The sequence below is a fragment of the Symphodus melops genome (genome assembly GCF_947650265.1).
Source record: "Symphodus melops genome assembly, chromosome: 13".
NCBI classification, from domain to species: domain Eukaryota; kingdom Metazoa; phylum Chordata; class Actinopteri; order Labriformes; family Labridae; genus Symphodus; species Symphodus melops.
Window position 1 is genome coordinate 16233555 of NC_136703.1, and position 21856 is coordinate 16255410.

The 21856-nt window shown below is 41.2% G+C and overlaps 2 protein-coding genes across 2 annotated transcripts; both read left to right on the top strand.

Moving 5' to 3' along the window:
* The first annotated feature begins 1641 nt into the window (after nucleotides 1–1641).
* On the top strand, nucleotides 1642–7989 carry LOC306834273 (kelch repeat and BTB domain-containing protein 12-like). The gene is made up of 10 exons (XM_079360105.1): nucleotides 1642–1990; nucleotides 2832–3055; nucleotides 3306–3487; nucleotides 3744–3876; nucleotides 4271–4504; nucleotides 4623–4981; nucleotides 5069–5342; nucleotides 5767–5914; nucleotides 6008–6205; nucleotides 6428–7989. The coding sequence occupies exons 2-10, from the start codon at nucleotides 2897–2899 to the stop codon at nucleotides 6574–6576; spliced, it is 1836 nt and encodes a 611-aa protein (XP_079216231.1). The 5' UTR covers nucleotides 1642–1990; nucleotides 2832–2896; the 3' UTR covers nucleotides 6577–7989.
* Nucleotides 7990–8365: 376 nt separating this feature from the next.
* On the top strand, nucleotides 8366–20616 carry LOC306833340 (NUAK family SNF1-like kinase 1). Its single transcript, XM_079358538.1, has 7 exons — nucleotides 8366–8928; nucleotides 12238–12358; nucleotides 13074–13225; nucleotides 14848–14913; nucleotides 18001–18120; nucleotides 18708–18840; nucleotides 18949–20616. Exons 1-7 carry the CDS (start codon nucleotides 8602–8604, stop codon nucleotides 20154–20156), a joined length of 2127 nt encoding a protein of 708 aa, XP_079214664.1. The 5' UTR covers nucleotides 8366–8601; the 3' UTR covers nucleotides 20157–20616.
* Nucleotides 20617–21856: the final 1240 nt, after the last annotated feature.

Below are 21856 nucleotides of genomic sequence, written 5' to 3' on the forward strand. Positions count from 1 at the left end.
TTGGATGAATCATTTAACTGCTGGGATGAAAAGGTGAGATATTTGATAACCTGTTCAGGGTTATACATTCCCTGATTGTGGGGATGCTAAAGCCAGTTTTTTTCCTGACCTAGTTTCTTGTATCTTTGTTTGTAATATAACAGGGAAAGGGAGAAATAAATACCCAGGGTTTACATTATTAGCAACACAGCAAGCATTCATCATTTATAAATCACTCAAAGCAAGAGTATCAAAAGAAAACACAGAAGAATATAAATACGGCTATACAAATACTTTTGCCCTATATGAGGGTGTTCTTTGAGCTAATTACTAATGTTAGCAAACAAAAACCTTTCCAGTTTGAATTTGATTCTGATTTGATGTTTAACACAAAAAGTTAATATTTACCATCTTAGTTTAGTGACCAAGCCTGTTCACCTAACTAACACTAAACACAAATTCCTACTCAGATGCAAACAATAGGTTAGGGTCAGATGCACTGAATAGGTTACTACTATTTAGTCAAAATCCAACCAGCTACCATCCCATTTTCCATCAGCACCGGGACTTGAGTCAGCAACCCTCTGGTTCCCAACCCAGGTCCCGATACAGACTGAAATACTGCCACTCCAAAATATATAAAGAATAGCAACCTTAAAGTAGCTTAAAATGTGTATGCATGTGGTCCTGTACTGTCACAAAACATCATCAATTTTATTTTTCACTTATAGTTGATCACTGTTCCTGATGAAGATGAGATCAGACCTGTGAGACACATGTCAGCACATGTGACGGACTTGATCACACATACACGTCCTGAGTAACTGATTTATCTGCTCTTCATGTTTTCTTCATGTGATGCAAAAAGATATTGCATCACATGAAGAAAACTTCTAGGCAAAGAAAAACATATTTTTCTCGTCTCAGGGCAAAAGGATGGTTGGATTCACGACCATTCAACACTGCTACCATGTTTGTAATGATACAAAGCTTCATGCAAATGGGTGAAGTATCCCTTTAATTATTTAATCATACCATGTTCTCATTTTCAGTTAGTTGTGATAGTTCTTCTGTTTTCAACGGTTTGACACAAATCATAAATGTTTGTCAAGTATTAAAAAAAAGGTGTAGGCTATAGTCTGCTGTAATACATAAACATGTTTGTATCATAGACTGAAAATAATCATCTTTACATTGTCTATGGTTTGATCAAATCAGAACTCTATTCAGAATTTTTGCAGATTGCCTCTGTGACTGATGACACAAGTAAATTGTCAATGTACATGCAATGTTTTGTTGTATCTGTTTCGGGTGAAGCTGGTAAGTATTTAGCACATTTGTTAGTTCATTATCTCTTCACCTACACAGGTCAGCCCCATTGCAAAGGTTCCTTTAATAAATAACACTCAGTGAGGTGATTAATGAGGTAAGGGGGACTGAATGATTTATCTGCTACTTGATTTATAACCCAGGACAATGATTTTTTTTTTTTGCTGGATGAAAAAAATTGGCTTACTTCTACAACTCATATCATACTCATTAAAACATGTATGGTATAGTAGAGTAAGAAGCAGGCTACTATATTTTCTTCTGAAATGTTGTGAAATAGAAAGCAGAAAATGTAAGTTTCACCTGCAGTCCTGTTTATTTGTATTAATTCAGCACATCATCCTCTCGTAGGCTATATTTAAATGGCAATAGTCCATTTGGCTATTAAATATTTAACCTACTTTTAATTATATTCACATTGATTTTTATGTTATTGTATAATAATAGACTGCTGGCTTTAGACGCTTCTAGAAACCTGAACTGACAGACCACAGCCCCACTTGCATTAGCTGGTCTATTTTAAACCTTTTAACAAGTGAGTGTGCTAATATTACCCCTTCTTTCAGGAACCAAAGCAGCACAGCAGACAGCAAACAAACAACAGAACTAAAGAGAAAGATATCAAACCGGAGCCATCTCAATCCCAAAACCTTTGAATCCTGGCCCTGCAGCCTCACCACAAGTATGACAGGAGTTTGTGTGTTTTGGTTTTAGCATGTGCTACTTTCAAATTATGCTAACATGCTGCACTAGCCTACTGCATGCTGAGGAGCTGACTGTGCATGTCTGCTATGGTGACTTGTTAATCATTAGAACAGACACCCACTTTCTGTTTTATTATAGTGTAAAATAAGAAGTTTCCAAAACTTATTCCAAACTTGTAGCATAATCTTCTGTTATTTGTCCTTAAAATCACAGTAACATCATATGCCATATATGTGCCTGTGATTAAATAATGAAAGCTTGTGCACAATTGTTGAGTAGGAGGCAAAAAGTGAAACACATAAATGTGACAAAAAGTAGTTTATTTTACTGGCAGTTCAATAAGGGAAAGAACAGGGGATGAACAAGTTCATTTATTCTCTAGTTTATTAATTCATGAAGCATTTAATTCAGGAAACTCTCCCAAAAAAATCACACCAGCTTTTTTTAGATGTCAGATTTCTCTTCTGCAGAATTAAAATTGATTTCTTACTGTCTTGATTTATGCATGTTAAAATACCTCAAATGTACAAATTAAATGGACTTTGACTACTCAAATCGCTTTTACGCCGCATGTCACACCTACCCATTCAAACACTGATGGTAGAGAAAAGTGACCATCAGAGGTGCTGTAACTAATCCCAGAATACTCTTACTCTTAATACTCTTAAATACACTTAAGCCACCCTGTAAATGTGGCTTAAGGACACATTAGACATCCACAGCAACACAAAATGCTTCTAAGCGTAGTGAGAATGTCAGGGACAGACTGGACTCTTTGCTTTATTTTCCCGTTTTCTCTCTTTGTACGTTTGACACAGCTCTTTCACAAAGTCTCTCACTACATGCTGACTAACGGTGAAACACAAATCCAAGGCAGCCATCTATGGATGCTCCTGTGGTAGCAGAGCATGGCTCACTGCTGCTCAGACAGCTGGAGAGGATGAGAGCTGCTGAGGAGCTCACTGATGTGGTGCTGCTTGCAGAAGGGATTCCTTTCCATTGCCACAAGGTGGTGCTGTCTGCATTCAGCCCCTACTTCCAGGTATACATGCAGTATTTACTGAAAGTTGTTTTGTTGACACAGGAAAATACAAGTTATTAAGACTGTATGATTGCGAGACAAAGATAATATTATATGAGATCAACTCTTTCGAATGCCTTTCATGTAGTGAGTGATGAATGTTGGTTTCAGGTAAGTGTAGGTGTTGCACTGTGATATTGGTGTTGTAGTGTCTGGCTGCCATCACGACTTAGAACTGCATCATGTTAAATTATTTCCTACATTTCTCTAGGCCATGTTTACATGTGGTCTGAAGGAGACCCGGGGAGGCGAGGTGTGTCTCAGAGACACTCCTGCTCAGAGTCTTGACCTACTCCTTGACTACATGTACCGTGCTGAACTGCCACTTTCCAACGACAACATCCAGGGAGTGGCTGCTGCTGCCTTTCTGCTGCATGTGGATGGAGCCTTCAGGTAGGGCTATACAGAGAGTGCTAATTGACATTCATTAGAAACACACCACCTTGCGAAAAAAAAGAAGAATAAGACACAACACCTCGCCTTATGAAAAAAAAAACCCTTACAAATTGAAAAAGATGCAGCAACACCCCTTGCGAAAGATTTTTAAAAGATACCCCCTATTTTCCTATTTTTCTGCTTTGAACCATCTCTGTTTAATGTAGTATTTGGATGTGACTTTTGTCAGTACTGACAGTTGTGTTTGCTTAAGGTTTTGTCAGAGCCACATGGAGGCCCATATGGACCCCTCAAACTGCGTGGGTCTGTATCACTGGGCCAGAGCCTTGGGGGCCACCAGTCTGGCTGACTGTGCCTTGAGGTTCGTCTGCCAACACTTTGAACAGGTTGGTCTTCAGTCTTAATATCAAATGCTTCTTTAGTAACAGACATAAGTTATTTTCCCTGGACTTAAAATGTCATAAGGCTAGATAAATGATTGAACCTTAATATCAATAAAGACATGCCTTATTATAATGCTGATTAGACATCTTAGGAACAAAAGGCTCAGAACAATATAGAAACTAAAGAAAAAAACCCTTGCAGACACATGGTGGGTGCAGAACATTTCGTATCAGTTACTTTTAGCTGCCACTTTCTAGACTTTCTTAATAAGTACATTCCTTAACATTTTTGAAACTACAGTGTTGATTTGGTAAAGATTTAGCTGTTCATATTTTATCCCCACCATACTGTTTGTACTTTCATATTCCCCCCTTATTTTTATCCTGCTTCCTCAAGGTCTGTGAAGAAGAAGAAGTGCTGGAGCTGGATGCCCAAAGTCTTGGTGATTTGTTGAGTTCAGATGATCTCAACATATCGCAGGAGCAGGTTGTTTTAGAGCTGGTACTGCGGTGGGTGGAGAGGCGAAGGAGGGACCCGCACAGTGAAGCTCAGGCTGTGGAGCTTCTCAGACATGTCCGTCTGGAGCTTGTCGACCCTGGATTCCTCCGAAAAGCCAGGAGGAGAAACCCGGTAAGAATGGATGGTGCCGATAGGGCTAGTTCATTAAAGTCAAGACTCCTTATCAGAATTTACCAAGGACATTGAAAATTGAATTATGGCTACCCAACCTTTAAATTTAATCTTATAGGTATTGCTGCGGGATGCTGAATGCTTTGAAATGATTGACGCCGCTCTCCAAACGTCAGGACTCTGTGAGACAGCAGCTCCACCCCGACCAGCCCTTCGTTACGGGATGGAGACCACAGATCTGCTGCTCTGTCTGGGTGGGGTAAATAAGGATGGAACACCTGCTCGCCGTGGCGGACTAGCTGACCTTAGTTTATGCTTTGCCCCCCGTAGCAGAAAGACTTACTATATACCCTCTCCACTGAGGGGCTGTGGGGGCATGGGCCAAATCACAGCAGGGGCGGTGACGCGAGACAACAACATAGTGGTGGCCATAGAGATAGAAGATCAACACAGGATGAAGAGAGTGGATATATACAGGTGCTTATGTATGCTTTTATGTGAGAATTTCGTCTTTTACTTGGGTTACTTTTAACACCAGATCCAAACTGTGCGTTTCTGTTTCAGGTTTGACCATTCAGAGAAAAACGGCTGGGTTGAACTGTGCTCAGCAGCACACAGGGACATGTATGCTTTAGGGATGCTTGGGGATTCCCTCTATATGATCGGGGGTCAGATGAAAGTGCGTAATCACTACGTCATTACGGACAGCGTGGAGAGATGGTCGTTGAAGAGAGGAGGTAGCTGGCTCAGCTTCGCCCCTCTGCCTCTGCCTTTAGCTTGCCACTGTGTCGTCAGCCTGAAAAAGCATCTGTATGTGCTGGGGGGCTGGACTCCACAGGTACACAGACACATTAAACTCAAAAGTAACCTTGAAGTGGATAAAAGTTAGGGAGAGTAGCTTAATTTAAAGACATTCTCTGTTGAAAAAAGTATAAATGACTTACTGTTACTATATTTTGTTTAATACAGACTAACTGAATTTTAACTATCTACAGCCTTTGTTCATAATTTTAACACCACATTTTTCAAGTGAGTGATATGTTTGAGTGTTCCAGGAAAGCAGGATTTTTTGCTTTCCTTGAACACATGGATACTTACACATGTACTAGATGTCATAGGAATAAGAGGTATTATTTAGAGCCTTTGACACAAACCAAAAGCCTTCAATGAAAATAATATTTTTTTCCTGCTTCTTAATGTTTACTTCCCACCTTTAATTTTACATTTACCTTCTTTCTCCTTCTCTCCCTCTTTGATCTCAGCACCAGCCAGATGATGAGCCTGACAAGCTGAGCAACCGTTTGTTTCAGTTTGACCCCGGCAGGGACAGGTGGATGGCGTGTGCCAGGATGAAGTACTCCAGGTACCGCTGCGGCACGGCTGTACTCAATGGAGAAATCTACATACTAGGTCAGACTGCAAGGTGGATCTTATAACATTATTCCGCAGACTTTATTCCATATACGGGAAAGAACGATGTGGTGCTGATTGTGGGTGTCTCAGGTGGCATAGGATGTGATGGAGAAGACAGGGGACAATCACGTCGCTGTCTGAGCTCTGTGGAGATCTACAACCCTGACACAGACACCTGGAGAGAGGGACCGACCCTTCCAACAGCTTTACTGGCCCTACGGACAAACGCCTCAAATGTTGCATCGGTGGAGGGAAAGCTCTACCTCTGTGGATACTACAAAGGGGCTGGTCAGTTTGTGAAATCCTTGTTTTTTTAAACAGCTCATTTTGCTTGTTGCATTTAAAACTACACTTATACGTTTATGGGGAAATAGCCTAAATGTTGGACAAAAGCAAAGCATCCTTTTTGTCTGACTCAGAATGTAGAAATGCATGCTAACTGATGAGGCAGAATCTCAGAAATTAGATTTTGGTCAGCCATAACTCACATTTTTTCTCCCGTGACTGCAGGCCGTCATGAGATCATCACCAAGGAGATTTTGGAGTTGGATCCTGCAGACAATGTGTGGACAGTGGTGGAAAGACGAGCAGCCATGCATGACAGCTATGATGTCTGTCTGGTGGCGAACCTTAATCCTCGAGACCTCTTCACACCCTGATTCATATCCTCCTGACTCAGAGCAACAATGCAAGGAGCCCGAATGAGTGGGAAATGAGCTTCTGTGTCATGCAGTTTGCCAGCTTACCTCCCAGATAGCACAACATAAAAAGGTCAATCTGCGACTCAAGTCTGGAGGTGTAGTTGGTTGTTCTAAAACGTGTAACTGCAGGCTTGATTTCTTGTGAACAGAAGCCCTAATGGGACAAACATTCATACATGGTTTTACTCGGTGACGTCATTTCTGACTGTTTTCTCGAGATCTTGACAGAAACCAGGATAAGCCCTTTTCCCAATTTTGAGAAACACGACTTTGCTAACTGGAGAACTCACAAATACAATACTGAGGGTCGGATACTGTGGCGTATATGCTCCTTGCCCCGGGATCTGAGTGTGAAAGTAGTGCGAATGGGTGGGTATGACCTGTGGTTTAAAAAGCATGTTGACTAGTCACAAAACAATAAGATGCTATATGAGATATTGCTTAGATGTAGCTCAAGTCTATTTACCATTTTGTTCATGAAGAATGAAATATAATTGGAATTACATTGAAATGCTGACCTATTCAAATCTCTGGAGAACAGGCTATACATTGCACAGTGCTGCCACGGTCTGTATTTTAAAATCAAAAACATGCAGTAATCAGAAACTGTGATACTAGCATGCACTATGCGTACAGGGATATGGATAACTTTTTCATTTGATACTTTATTAATCCCTTATGGATATTGGGGTTTACTCTGTTATTGAGAGACATGTTTCTCACACACAGTGGAGAGACGTCAGAGTGGGAGCGCTACACAGGAAGCACGTAAGAGGGGTTGGGGATTTTGACCCTCTGAAGTAGGCTACTCTGGAAGTACTCTGGCACCTTTCCAGCTACCAGACCAACTCCCATATTCGGCCTCAGGACTTGAACCAGCAACCCTTTAATTTCCAACCCTCGTCCCTATGGACTAAGCGACTTGCCATACCCTGATCATGATCAAAACAGTGAAAAGGGGACATAGCTAGGATACTCAAGTCCCTGTAAACACACTCTGGCAGCATGGCATCACAGTGACCAGAGAGTAGCTTCTACATTGGCAGATATTCACAACAAAAAGAAACAAGTTTTGTTATCACATGATATCAATTTATACTAAAGACACATAAAGACAGATACATCAATATTTTATGATGGAAAACCAGCTTGTTCTCTTTAGAAATGAAGAAAAACCTCATACTCATTATCATGGGTAAATGGAGTGAATAAAATGTAAGTATTGAAGTCAGCTTTTGTCTTCCAGAGGCATTATAAAGTAAAAATAATCTTTTCATGAGATGATTGTTTAGATGTCCTGTAATCCTGTGATAACTATTTGTATGACTGTAATGTTACAAGTAGTACACAATGGCCTTCCCATAAATCAGAAACCTTTTATGTATCTGTTTTATTTATGTGGACTTGAAATGAAACTAATGAATGTTTTACTGCGGTCTCAACAACTGTGATCACTCTCTTTGACTTCAAAGTCTCTACCTCCTCTAAATTTCCTCTAGGCCTAAGTGTTTTCAAGGATTTATTTTTACGGAGCTCACTGCATGGCGATGCATAAACAAACAGAACTGACTGTAGTGGTTGATTTCGGGCGAAAGTCTGACCCGCGTGTCATTCCAAACATGCTTTTGTCCACGTCTCTCTGGTCAAAAACTGGCCCCCGGAGAAAACCCCAAACGATCCAAAAAGAGTAGTGACGCGCCTGGATGTTGCTGAGCAGTCTTTGGAATGAGGAGGCTCCACCCCTCCATCCCATCGCTCCAGAGCATGTGGTTCCCACCGCTCCTGTTGCTGAGTTTGAGAGAGAGTGTGGGAGAGGACAACAGAGTGGCACCTCAAGTGGACCCACTGAACAATTTTAAAACATCACACTAGTGTGTAGCTTTTTTTTCTGAATGGATGTCCATCGAGTTCTTTAGCTGCTTAAATTAAATCATTTGGAGAGCAGTAACAGTGAAGGTGGCTCCTGACAGGTGCGCAGAGAGGATGGGCAGACGCGAGGCAGATGGCAGAGACGCAATGAACGCGAGCGATCACTCCGAGCTGGGCTGTCTGCAGGAGGTGGCATCCAACAACCATCAGGCCGGCGGTGAGTCCCCGGTCCTAGGCTGCCAAGTCGCAGACAATAGGAGTGAGAGAAAGCCGGACATAGAGGCGGTGGAGCGGGCGCAGAGTGCCACGGCAGAGCCAATGGAAGTAAAGAAGCACCAGCACAAACACAACTTAAAACACCGCTACGAGGTGTTGGAGACGCTGGGGAAAGGCACGTACGGCAAAGTGAAGAAGGCGGTGGAGAGGACAAGTCTAAGGACGGTAAGAGACTGGACACGATGCAGCATATCCCGAAAGATCTGTGTCTTATGGATACTTTTTGAAATCTTAACAGGATGTATGGGTTGGAATAGCCCACAGCTAATGGTGATGAATAGGTAATGATGTGTGTGTGTGTGTGTGTGTGTGTGTGTGTGTCTGTCTGTCTGTCTGTCTGTCTGTCTGTCTGTCTGTCTGTCTGTCTGTCTGTGTGTGTGTGTGTGTGTGTGTGTCTGTGTGTCTGTCTGTCTGTCTGTCTGTCTGTCTGTCTGTCTCTCTGTGTGTGTGTGTGTGTGCGTGTGTGTGTGTGTGTGTGTTTATTGTATTTATTATCATTAAACATCCCCTGCTTCCATGTAAAGCTTCATGCAGATGATGTGACATGCTGCTCTTGTTTGTATGACATCGCAGGGGGAGTTTTTGTGTGTTTGTGGGTGAGCTCATGGGCTGATGCTGAACATGCTGAACACAGTTCTTGCTTCCTGTGCTGCCAGGCTGAGATTCCTTTGGTCTGACTCACTCAGCACTTGAACAAGGGGATACAATTACAACAATAGGTCTCTTTCCAGTAGGATTCTTATCGTACACAGGGGCAGTGGGATTAGTTGGACAGAGGGAAAATGCTGAATTCTTTGAGCCAGTAGCCAGCACATACCAAGGATTCTTTGAAACAAAATGGACATTATTTTTGGAAACAAGAAAAAGGGGGCTGTGAGGGAACGAGGCAGGAGGGGAGACATTATAAGGAAGGAGGAAGATGAGGAGGCTGGAGTGTGTTGCTGCATGAGGTGGCAGAGATTTTAACAGATAAAAAAAGAATGATCAATAAAGGGTCATGACTCATTAATATACTCTCTTACATCAGCTGGCTTGAATTAAAAAACAAACATCTAAATGTTGCTTTTGCAGGGTCAATTCTTATGTTTATAAAACATAAAGTTGCATAAGAGTATCCTCATCACATATGTAGATTAATTGACTTGTGAAGATAAGGAAAGAAAGAAACAAGCAAGTTTCCACGTGTTAGTTTGTTCGTGAGGCTATGGAGCAGGAGCAAGTAGCCTGTGAACTTAGCTTAGCATAAATAATGGACCTTAATAGAAGTGCTATCAATCTTTTTACAATTCTCTCACCAATGAAGCAAACCAAGTCTGTTTTCCAAATAACAGTTTTAATTTAATAGTAGTTATTAAGCAAAACATGCTTTTAATTTTCCTGGTGCTATTTATATTCGCCTACATATTTATTTTCATTTGGCTTGAGTACATTTAGATACCTATTCTAAAATAATGTAATTGTTTGCATTAACATTAGTTTATCTGTGTGTTTGATATGTGTTTTCTATCTCCCACACACTGGACATAGCTGTGGTTCTTATAGTGGAAAGGGGACACTGTGTGCGTGTTAAATCTTAAGGTCAGGGGTCCATCTGGCAAGAATCCTGTGTAATCCAGCTGCTAAATCTTTCACAGATGCTGCGGGGACCTTTAGTGATGCTCAGACTCTTTGGATTTTTATTTGTCTGTGTGTTTGCAGAGGCCTCTGCAGACTGTATATGTAACCTCGTCCCCTATTACTGTATATGCATTTGATCAATAATACTAAAGACTTTCTGATGACAAATGCTTGAGTCACACACACCATCTTCTAATATTTGTACTGCATGCATTTGGTAACTGTGTATCATACACAAGCAGAATATTTCTTGGAAGAACTAACAATGAAACATTGTTGGTTCAATTAACTTAAGGCGCATTCAAAAAGAACATATATGACACACACACACACACACACACACATTTCCCCAGACTCCCTCCCTCTGCATAACACCATTTGCCCATTTAAAATGCCAAAAGTCCCTGAAAGGATGACCAGCGCTTATTGTGTCTCTCTTGTTTTTGCTCTACTGAACAGGCAGTAGTTCAAAGTCGGAGGGGTAAGTCAGAGCAAGGGTGATTTTACAATACTAGTTTTAATCAGTTCTGAGCTTTCTTTCTTTGTCCTGCCCTGTAGTTGCTGTCCATGTCTTCCTTAATCATCCCTGAAACATGTTTTCTATTCCATCCTTCTTTCGTTCCTTCGTTCCTTCCTTCCTTTCTTCCTTCCTTCCTTCCACGGCCAGCAGTTATTTGGGTCAGAAAACATTCATGAGCATGCAAGTGTACAAATGCTAATAGCTCCCCATGTTTGGGCGCGTGCCATTCATCCAACAGCCACTTAATATGTCTCTTAATCTCTGACCAAGCACCCAGTTTTCGTGCCAAATCGGTCTGGAGTGTCCACTGTTGTGTCTGATGTTTCATCACAAACCCAAAAACATCAACATGTTGCTGTTCTGACAGCGCTATGTCGGTTAAAGAAGTTTAAGGTCAGCTCCAGAGTCAAAAGTTCCCAGGAATGTGTTTGTGTTATGTTGCATAACTAAAGTGGTTCGGAGAGCATGTGAATTGTGTCCTCTGATGCCTTGCAGACGTTTTTTCCGGCAGCTGATAGATTCTGGAGTAGGACCACTCAAGCGTAGGGTGCTAAAACAATAATACAGGGTTATGATTGAGGCTGTGTCTGGTCAGTTCTTTAGCCTCATTGGCACATTTTACCACATTTCCAGTGTTGTTGTCCTATTTAGATCTCATTGTTTTCGAAAATAGGACACCCTGATTTCTGTTTAGGCCAACCCTGTCTTGTCCTTGTATGGTGCCATTTTGGTGCCAGTAACTCTACCCAAAGAGGTTTAGGGGGCTCCTGTTGTGTCGTCTGTTTATGTGTGTGTATGTGTGCATTCGTTAGTTGGGGGGGTCACATTGGGGTACAGTGAGTGCCTGGGATTAATGAAGTAGAGTGTGAAGAGTGCAGCTGTCAACCTTCTGCCTCTGAGCGAGCTCAGATCACAGCAGACCTGCTCTCACCACCCTGTCCTTAAGACCCACATAATCACCTCTAAATCCCAGAGATTTTATTTGTGTGTAAAAATGTGTGTGTGTGTGTGTGTGTGTGTGTGTGTGTGTGTGTGTGTATATCTATCTTTATTAACAGTATTATTGCTTTCTTCCATGCCTGTTTATGGAAGTAATACATGAACTGTGCGTGCATGGTTTGGTTTGGTCTTGGTTGATTGAGTTGTTAAGACGTGAATCAGAATTTAGTTTTTTACAAGCTTTTCAGATGAATTAATTTAGGCATCATCTCCTGCGTGTGCAGAAGAGTTCAGCTGAAGTTGTCCACATGTATTCACGAGAGATATCAAACTATTGTGGATTTAAATACTTAGAGACATATAACCGTATGGACTCAATCAAGCGTCCTCTCTTTCAGGTGGCGATTAAGTCGATCCGCAAGGAGCGCATCATCGACGACCTGGACAGAATTCACATCCAGAGAGAGATCGAGATCACCTCCTCGCTCAGACACCCGAACATCATACTCTTCCACGAGGGTAAGCCTGAACACAGTACACACATGTGCACATGCACACACACACACACACACACACACACACACACACACACACACACACACACACACACACACACACACACACACACACACACACACACACACACACACACACACACACACACACAGACAAACATTATACTAAACTTTATAAAGTAATTGAGACAAAAGCAGCAGTGCCGATGTGAAGAGGGTGTTATTCCCATAAAAAGTGCTGCCAATATTCTACTTTATTTTTTTATTTACAAATCCTGTTAGGAGACCTACAACCAGCTATGTATTGATTTTACCTAGTATTTCTAATGAGGCAAGATATGAACGTTTCAATTTGTGCTAAAATGGGACACAAGGAACAATACATTGAGTAATCCTGCTCACTTGAACTCCCAGTACTGCATCACAACGTCTCTGCTGGTAAACTTCAGCTAGGTAAGGCTCCTCCAGTCAGTGTGTATAACTTTTAAATTGGAAAAAAAGATAATTGTTTGTTCACATACTACGAGCATACATCATTATATACAAGTTCCATGTATCCTCCAAATCAAATATCTAGCCCTTTTCTCTCAACTTCAACACCAGCAGAGTAGCATCTCTTTTTAGATGTATACCAAAGATTGAGGGCACTGACTGACTCTCATATAAACCCTTCTGATGAATGCTGTATCAAGTACATTTGTGTCCTGTGTGTTGTGCAGTGTTCGAGAGCCGGGATAAGATTGTGATTGTGATGGAGTACGCTAGGAGGGGAGAGCTGTACGACTACATCCAGGAGAGGAGACGACTGCAAGAAACAGAAGCCAGAGGCATCTTCAGACAAATCACATCTGCTGTCCACTACTGCCATAAGGTCTACTTACGCACACACACACACACACACACACACACACACACACACACACACACACACACACACACACACACACACATACACACATGCATGCACGGGCACTATCGTATATTCTGCATGTACACTACTGGAATTCAGTCTGAATATTTGGAACAACTTGTGACACGTGCTGAATTACAGGCTGCAGTATTTCACTGTGCGCGAGCAAATACAGTTAATCCACGAAATCCTAATCAGGAAATCCTTCGGGAAAACTTGACTGAACTTTTCAGATCTTTCTGGGTTAAGAGCGCATTATCACTTGAATGTTTTTTTTACAGTCACACACTGACACATTTTGCAAACAAATTGCCTGAATAAGCTTCCTTCCCAGACCCCAAATTACTGTAAAGCCTTGGCAAAGTAACAAATGCCTTGTGGTCTTTTATTGCTGTGTACATAAAGTCAGTAGTGGTGCCAAAAAACTGGATTGCTAGAGGAAATGCACAAATCCTGTGAATGCAGTCTAAGTCTAAGTTAGAATCAGAAATGTTTTAATTTTCAAATCAGTCTTATTTTCGCGATTTGGCTTTTTTGTGGATTGTGAGCATGATTCCCTCATATTACACTGGGAGATAGTGATTCTGCTCATGTAGCCTTGTAGTACGCAGGAAGGTTGATTTCTCTGTTTCTTGCTCCTCGTGCCCTCAAATATTGTCTTAAAATAGACATGAATGTTCCAGCATGAATGAATTATTGAATGTGCCTGTGAGGTATGCAGGGCACATGGACGGATTACTGAGACTTCATGAGAAGAAGGAAAATGATGCTCAGTCATTTGCTGCTTCTTTTACTGCAGCTCCCCCCCCCCATCTGTCCTCCAGAATTATTCTTTCTATTTAGAAATAAAAAGAATAATTACCTGGTTAGCCATAAGCATGTCTTTCCCTTGTTCTCCTCTGTCTCAGTATCTCTGCCTTACACACACACACACACACACACACACACACACACACACACACACACTGCACATACGTAAGACTAAACATTGTTTAACATCAGAGGTCATTTCCTTCCACTAACAGTGCTCTAAAGATGAATGAATTAACGGAAGAAAGGATTCTGGCTCACGAGTGAGTGCTTCTCAGAGAAACTGACAGTACCTCTGCGTCCTGGGTGGCCACAGTTATCCAAAGCTGCATTGTCTCTTCTTATGATTTGCTCCCTTTTCTATGTCTCAAGAATGCAATTTTTCTTCCTCTCAAAACCTCCAGCTGTCTACACTCTGGTGCCTCCTGCTGCCCCCCCCCCCCAGGTGCTTAATACCATCAGGGAATCAAATCGCATCTCATCAGATGAATTAACCCAAACAAAGCACTTCCTCATGCCTGTAGCTGATTAAACAATCTGAGAGCTTTTCTCAAGGCTCTGTGATACGTGAGACACATGGCCCTGAGACACGAGGCTCAGGTGGAATGTTAATGGTTTTAAAAATATTTTAAAAAAAGACAAAGGCCTGCGGGTTGTATTGTAAACCTTACAGCAGTCATTTTAGGGTCTGTGTGCAGACAGAACATCTTTCTGTAAATTTAAAGGGGCAGAAGAAGTGAATGAGGACCTCATGTGTCTCTGCTCTCTTGCAGAATGGTGTTGTGCATCGAGACCTCAAGCTGGAGAACATCCTGTTAGATCAAGACCTAAATGTGAAGGTAAGTTTGAAGAAAAACACAAACTGATGCCTTTACTTTCCAACAAACATGTTTTTAAAGATGCATTTTATTATTTCCCTCCAAAACAAGATATCAAAAGACAAAATAAGTCCTCTGACAAAAGTCAGAAACCTTAGAGATTATATGAATGTAATAATACACCATGGGTTACTATAATTGATTTTATAAAGAGCCATTGTTTTGAGCAATTTCAAGTAGCCACCTTTCACGTTGTGCATTTTCGGTATAGAGTTTGCTGCCAGCTCCGAAATAGAGTGCTGCACATTCAGAACACACAATCCACAGAATAAACATTGTCTACCCACCGTACATTACATGTGTTGTGAAGCCAAGCCCACTGAACCAGCACAAACACACTGCAAAGTCTCATAAAAGTACCCTGGGGTGTTTTATTTTGCCTTATTTGGGTATCCCTCACCCTATATGGGATCTGTGCACAGTCAACAGAGGAATTCAGGGAATCCAGTGGCTATCGTGCCAATCAGAGGGTTTTAATTTAAGTCAGCTGTCTGCCCGTCAAAAGAAAACATTATGTGCAAACCTCTCGGCAGCTCCTCATTCATTGCTAACCCCAGGCCCACCACATCAGCCTCTCTGAGGAGCTGCAGCAGGAAGTGAGAGACCCTCTGTGCAATGTATGTGGCCTAATACACAATTTAGCTGCTTGTTGTTAAAAGTTGGCTCTGAAGTATTTATTTATTGTTTTATTTTGAAAATGTGAAGACAACAACAAAATAATAATAAAAAAATCAACTATACTACTGTGTATATATATATATATATATATTTATATATATATTTATATATATATATATATATATATATATATATATATATATATATATATATATATATATATATATATATATATATACTGTATATAAAGTAACACGTCCGAAAAGGTGTAGTAAAAAGTATAAACTTATTTATTACTACCCTTTCTCCATTCACAATCTTAATCACATATTGCTGTTATTTCAATTTGATAACATAATAAGGGGTAGGCAGTTTCCGAGATTCTTCTTCTTTTTTTTTTCCACAGTACATCTTTTTTATCTGTTATTGTGAGCTCCCTTTCTTCCTCTCTGTACTGTCTAAAAATCGCTAGTTTATACCTGTTTTTGAACTGAGTCAGGCTCCACACTCATAGTGTTGCACGGTATTCATGATTTTTTTTTTTACTGCTTATTGAGACACATACACACGCGCGCACACACACACACACAAAAACATCCTTCTTTTTCCTTGCAACTGGCTAAAGTGTCACTCACTGTGAACCTTTCCCCTGGAGAACATTGAATATTTTTTGTTAATTGCAAATGTGTGAAAACAATTGAAGTCCTTGACAACACAAAGCAAAGCAAATGGAAGCAGTGTTGGAGGATGGGAAAGAGAGTTTCATAATAATAAACCAAGACTTCCCCAAAACCCTGATCTAAACCAGGTCGTTTGGTGTAAGGTAGTTATATATCTCACTCAATTGAATCCAAATCAAATAGCAACTCAAATTTAAGACCATCTTTTCTAATCTTGGTGTTACGAGAAGATCAAACATGTTAAACTTTATTGCATGTCTTAAGTCTTTTCTATTTCAAATCGGGTTGTTCAATGACATAAAAATGTTTAAGACAAAACATAATTAGATCCTGAAAATTATGTCAGTATGATCCTCTTACTGTGTGAGTCCCATCATGGTACTTATGTAGACAACTAATGCATGATGGGAACTAACATCAAAAGGAATCTATCTGTATTCTTTAGTGACCCCAGTGTCCCCAGTCTCTTTGCATATTGTCTTTAGATGTGAGAGGGTGTCAGACTTCAGTCTTTTAAAATCCTTTTCTTGTTTATGGAAGGCATTTCAAACCTTACACCAGGCTCTCCCGTCCTTGGGGTCACGACCCCACATGGGGTGGCATGAATTTAAATGAAGTCTCATCAAATTTAGATGTAGTGATCAATAAAATATAAATTGTATATTAGAAACTTTCAGAATCTCTCTGTCTGTCATCCACTGTACAGAATTGTCATCCCAGCCTCTCTTCCTCGGTCCACAATTATATACAGGAAACAGCCTAAATATGGTCTAAAATGAAAGTTGAATTTCAACACAGTAGAGTTTTGTGAAGTCAAAGTGTGGTCACAAGCCAAAAAAGGTTGGGAACCACTGGTCTACACCAACAAGACCAATCTAAGGCATTTTCCTCTTGAAGCCCTCAGTTTCACATGACTTTATACAAGAAACTTAACAGGTAGTCCTGAAAATCCAAAACTCTCCATTTAACAGCCCAGCTTTGGTATGAGAGGCCTGGCATCTCACATCAGTCCACGTAATCCCCAGGCACGTGTGCACGACTCGTTGGTATGTTTGGAAGAAAGAGCGTGTCTAACACGAGCACCCAACACTGAGGAATGCTTCAAAGTAGAGCTGAACCACAGGAGAATAATTTACACAGCAGGATGCACACATGCACACACACACACACACACACACACACACACACACACACACACACACACACACACACACACACACGCACACACACAAACAGCAGCTTGTTGAATTTAGTTTAATTAAACAACGCCCATGTTCTGTCCAAACATTTTATTGTTGCTGTGTATCTAATATAAACTCTTGTACGTATTCACAGTGTCACCGTCTGTTTGTTGGCTCTCTGTTTCCTTGAACCTCAGCTCCACGGAAATAAAGCTGTCACATTGAGTATTTTTAACAGCCCGAGGAGCTGATAGTGACCTGGCGCTCGTGTTAATAATCTCTTAAGATAGAGAGGAGCCTTGGTAGGTCTGTGTATAGCCATCACAGCTCTCAAGTGAGTGATTGTTCCATTACGTGTGCAAGCAGCCTGATGTTTTTGGCCCTGTTCTCTTCCCTAAGTCACACTTACATTGGCAAAAGCTCAGCAGGCCCACTTTTGGCTCCTATAAAAGGATTTGCTTTGAGTTATTGTTTTATTGATGTTGATTCTAACTCTGAAGCAGCTGAGCACATAATGATTCTTATCAAACTGTATCATTTTATGTCCCCTCGCTCCTCTTTCTCTGCAGCTGGCAGACTTTGGCCTTTCCAATCATTTCCAAAGAGGCAACCTGCTGCAGACCTACTGTGGAAGTCCGCTCTATGCCGCACCAGAGATAGTGAAAGGTCTGCCGTACCAGGGGCCGGAGGTGGGTGGACACACTTCACCACCACTAGCTTCCACATTAGAAAACTGCCCAGAACAATTATTGTGCTTCATGTAGTTACATTGGTGCGACATTCATATTGTACTCAATCGAAAGTGATCTGATATACCATCATATACGGTGTATTATCTCGGTCACCAAAAACATCCAAATGGTTAAATCGAAGGCCATCATGCAAAAAAATATGCTGAAAGATGGTAAAGTGCTCTATACAGCTGCCAGGAATACAGCTGGTTGATAACTCTCCATGGGTGTACTCCTCAAACTTTATAACCTTTACATAAAGCCTAGTTAAATGTTCAATTTCTCAACAAAAAAAGTTATCATCAGCTCAGATTCAAAGTACTTGTGTCTTGATCTGCAGGGTCTAGTAAAATCTCAAATGTCTAAAATCAGTTGAATAAAGAAAAATAAAGCATAAAGCCCATTTTTAGAAACTCATGCTGTTTTTTATTTCACAGTAAATATGTTTATTACATTTTACACCATGCAATTCTTTTGATTGAACGGCACATTTTTCTGTCGTGAGACTGATGTGTTGTCTTTAAAAAATGTGTTTTCTATGCTAGGTGGACTGCTGGGCGCTGGGCGTGTTACTGTATGCCCTGGTGTATAGCAGCATGCCTTTTGATGGGGCCAGTCACGCCACTCTCACAGAGCAGATCAGCCAAGGTCGCTACCGCAGACCCAACCCCCCCTCTGGTACGCCCAAACATTTTCATTTATGTAAAATATACTTACCAAACAACCACAGTGTCTGTTCTTGTCTGGGTGGATACTTTGAATAACATTCAAATCTGGTCCCTCCAGATGCCTGTGCTCTTATCGACTGGTTGCTGACAGTGCGTGTGGACGAGAGGGCTACGATAGAGGATGTGGCCAACCACTGGTGGGTGAACTGGGGTTTTGAAGAGAGTGTGTGCGACTGTCCCTCAACTTCACATCCAGAATGTCCCTCCCCCCTGCTGGCTCGCTACATCGACTGGCAGCATCGGGTCACGGTTGCCAGCAACCTGACTGTTGACCCGGGGTGCCTTTCGTCAGACTCCTCCTCTCTGCCCCAGCCTTCTCCTCACCCCTTTTACTTTAGTTTACCTCTGAAGAGCGACCGTGGTGGGGGAGGAGGAAGGGTACGGGGAGGAATGTCAAGCGTTAGGAAGTCACGCAAGGAGAATGCAATTCCCCAGACTGCACTAGGAGCTTGTGGAGGTGTTTGTTCTGCGTCTGCTTCCTCTGCTGCCATTTCCTCCGCTTCCAGTGTTGAAAGAAAGAAACCCAAAAGTATTTTAAAGCCCCAGAGGAGTTTTGACTCAGTCTTTCCCAGCCCTCCCGCAGACAACCCTTCCTCTCAGCCTTGTAGTATTGCTCCAAAGCCTTATCGATCACATACACTTTCCCACTCACATGCTGGATTCCTGTCCACCAGTCTACCACCTGCCTCATCATTCTGCCAGCCCTCATCAAAAATGCCCAAGAAAGGGATACTTAAGAACTTGTGTGGCGGGGAGTCCGTTTATGTCTCATCTTCAGAAAGAAGAACCTGTGGAGCACGAGCTAAAGAGACTGATGTAGATGATTTATGCTCTGACAGACAGCACACACGTCTCCCAGCTGCAGAAGACAGCCCCACCATGCGCACAGAGGCGGTAAGAAGAAGGAAGGGTATCTTGAAACGTAACGGCAAATTCTCTCACAGCCTGGATCTTCCCGATGGCCACTTCCTTACTCCCTCTCCGGTCCCCACAATATTCCCTGAGGCCTTGCAGCAGTTCCTTCAGGCAACAGGGAGCGGCGCTGATGGACGCCGCAGTCGTCCTTCCAGTGTGGTGAGCGAGGACAGCATCTTCTCTTCGGACTCCTTTGACCTACTCGACCTCGGCGCCCAGTCGCGACGCAGGGTTTTCTCGCCGGGGATGCAGCTCAGCGGCTGTAGCTCTGAGGAGGATCTGGATCAGATTAGGGCAGAGGCAGAGCGGGCGGAAAGAGACATTAAAGGACAGAAGAAAATGCCAACATAAGCCTAAGGCATAATGGACACATCAAAGTGGGGGAAAATGGTGTTGAAAAAAATATTCTGTGATAATCAGTGACGGACATCATTGAAATGGACGTGGACACTAATGTGTATTTTTTGTCGATGTCAAAGCACCAAGAATCTTTGTTTAATCCACTAAATCCATTAAAATGTATTAAAGGCTGTTTCCTCTTTTACAATCGATCACTTCATCTGGCACCTACCCCCCTGGCAGCAGTTTTAGGCATAACAAAAACAACAACAAATAATGTATTAATCTTTCAAATGATGGTGTCATTTGCTTTTGAAGGTGATATAAGTCCTTTTTCCACTGGGCCAGTTCCAAAACTGGTTTGGAGCCAGCGCCTAAGATAACAACACGTCTTTATATAATGTGTTGCCGCCTCTTCTTCAGCCAAGGTTTTATCCGAACATGGAGAATAAAATCAAAGCGTTCATAGTAATTTCCCTGTGTGCTTTTGTTTGATTAACATGAGTGGACACACATGTTCACACATTAATTTGCATTTTATTTTCCAGATTTTCTTAAATTGATTCAGTTTGAGTAAAAGGTTTTTGAGACATTCTCTATTTTGAAGATCATTTCTGATGAACTTAACTGTATTTATTCTCCCTATTAACGTTGTCCTATTTCATAAGCTCTCCATAAACAGTTACAATATGTTTTTAACACTTTAAAACAGTGCCAAGTCAGGAGTTGAGTGTTTCAACAAATATAAATTCTTCTGTAAAGATCTAAAGATTTATTAATTCGTTGACAACCATTACTTCATCATAACTGACAAATACTTTGACTTGTTCTTAATCAGTTTTTTAGGTGTTAAGTTAATTTTGACATTTGCAGTAATAATTTGCTCATTTGCATGAACAGAAACATTATGGACCACATGCTTATCATTTTACCACACATGCTGTTGTTCACATTTATACACATTTATATATCGAAGTGTTGTATGCAGTAGATGTTATTCTAAATCCCTAATGTTCATGCCGTGAGAGACTAATAATAATCTTAATGTGTTTGTTTTGTGGGTGTGGGTGTGTGTGTGTGTGTGTGTGTGTGTGTGTGTGGGTGTGTGTGTGTGTGTGGGGCGGAATAGATAAATAAATGATGCAAAGCAGAATACTTTCTGAACAAGAAACAGAAGGCGATGAGGGATTTAGGCAAATCACAGGGTGCAGCTTTTAAAAGAGTTCAAATAAATGTTTTGTAACACGTCAGATCATGAAACCATGATAAATTCCTTGTTAACAGGACCCTTTCTCCTCTTTGTTCAAACAGTCCACAGGACTTGAGGAAAGTTGTTTATGAAAGAACAAAAGTTACTCATCTTATTTATTCCAGAGAGTCCATGAAGACAGAGCTGTATTTTCAGTTCAGACTGTTCTCATCATGGTTCCTGAACTTAAATAGAAAATACTCAGCAGGAAAAGGTTGGATAAAAATTCATGGAAAACACTTCATAACTGTTTAAGGTCCTTCCTAGATTAATGTTAGTTTGATTTTTTTGGAATCTAGTAATGTGACTTAACTTCAGAGTAAGTTCTCATTTTATTCAGGGCTGTCAAATTACTACATTTATTAAATTACTATTAATTCCACTTGCATGTTTGAAATCGGTAAAGATGCTGCTTCCATTAGGAATGAATGTGGACAGTAAGTTTGAATAACTCTTAATTCAT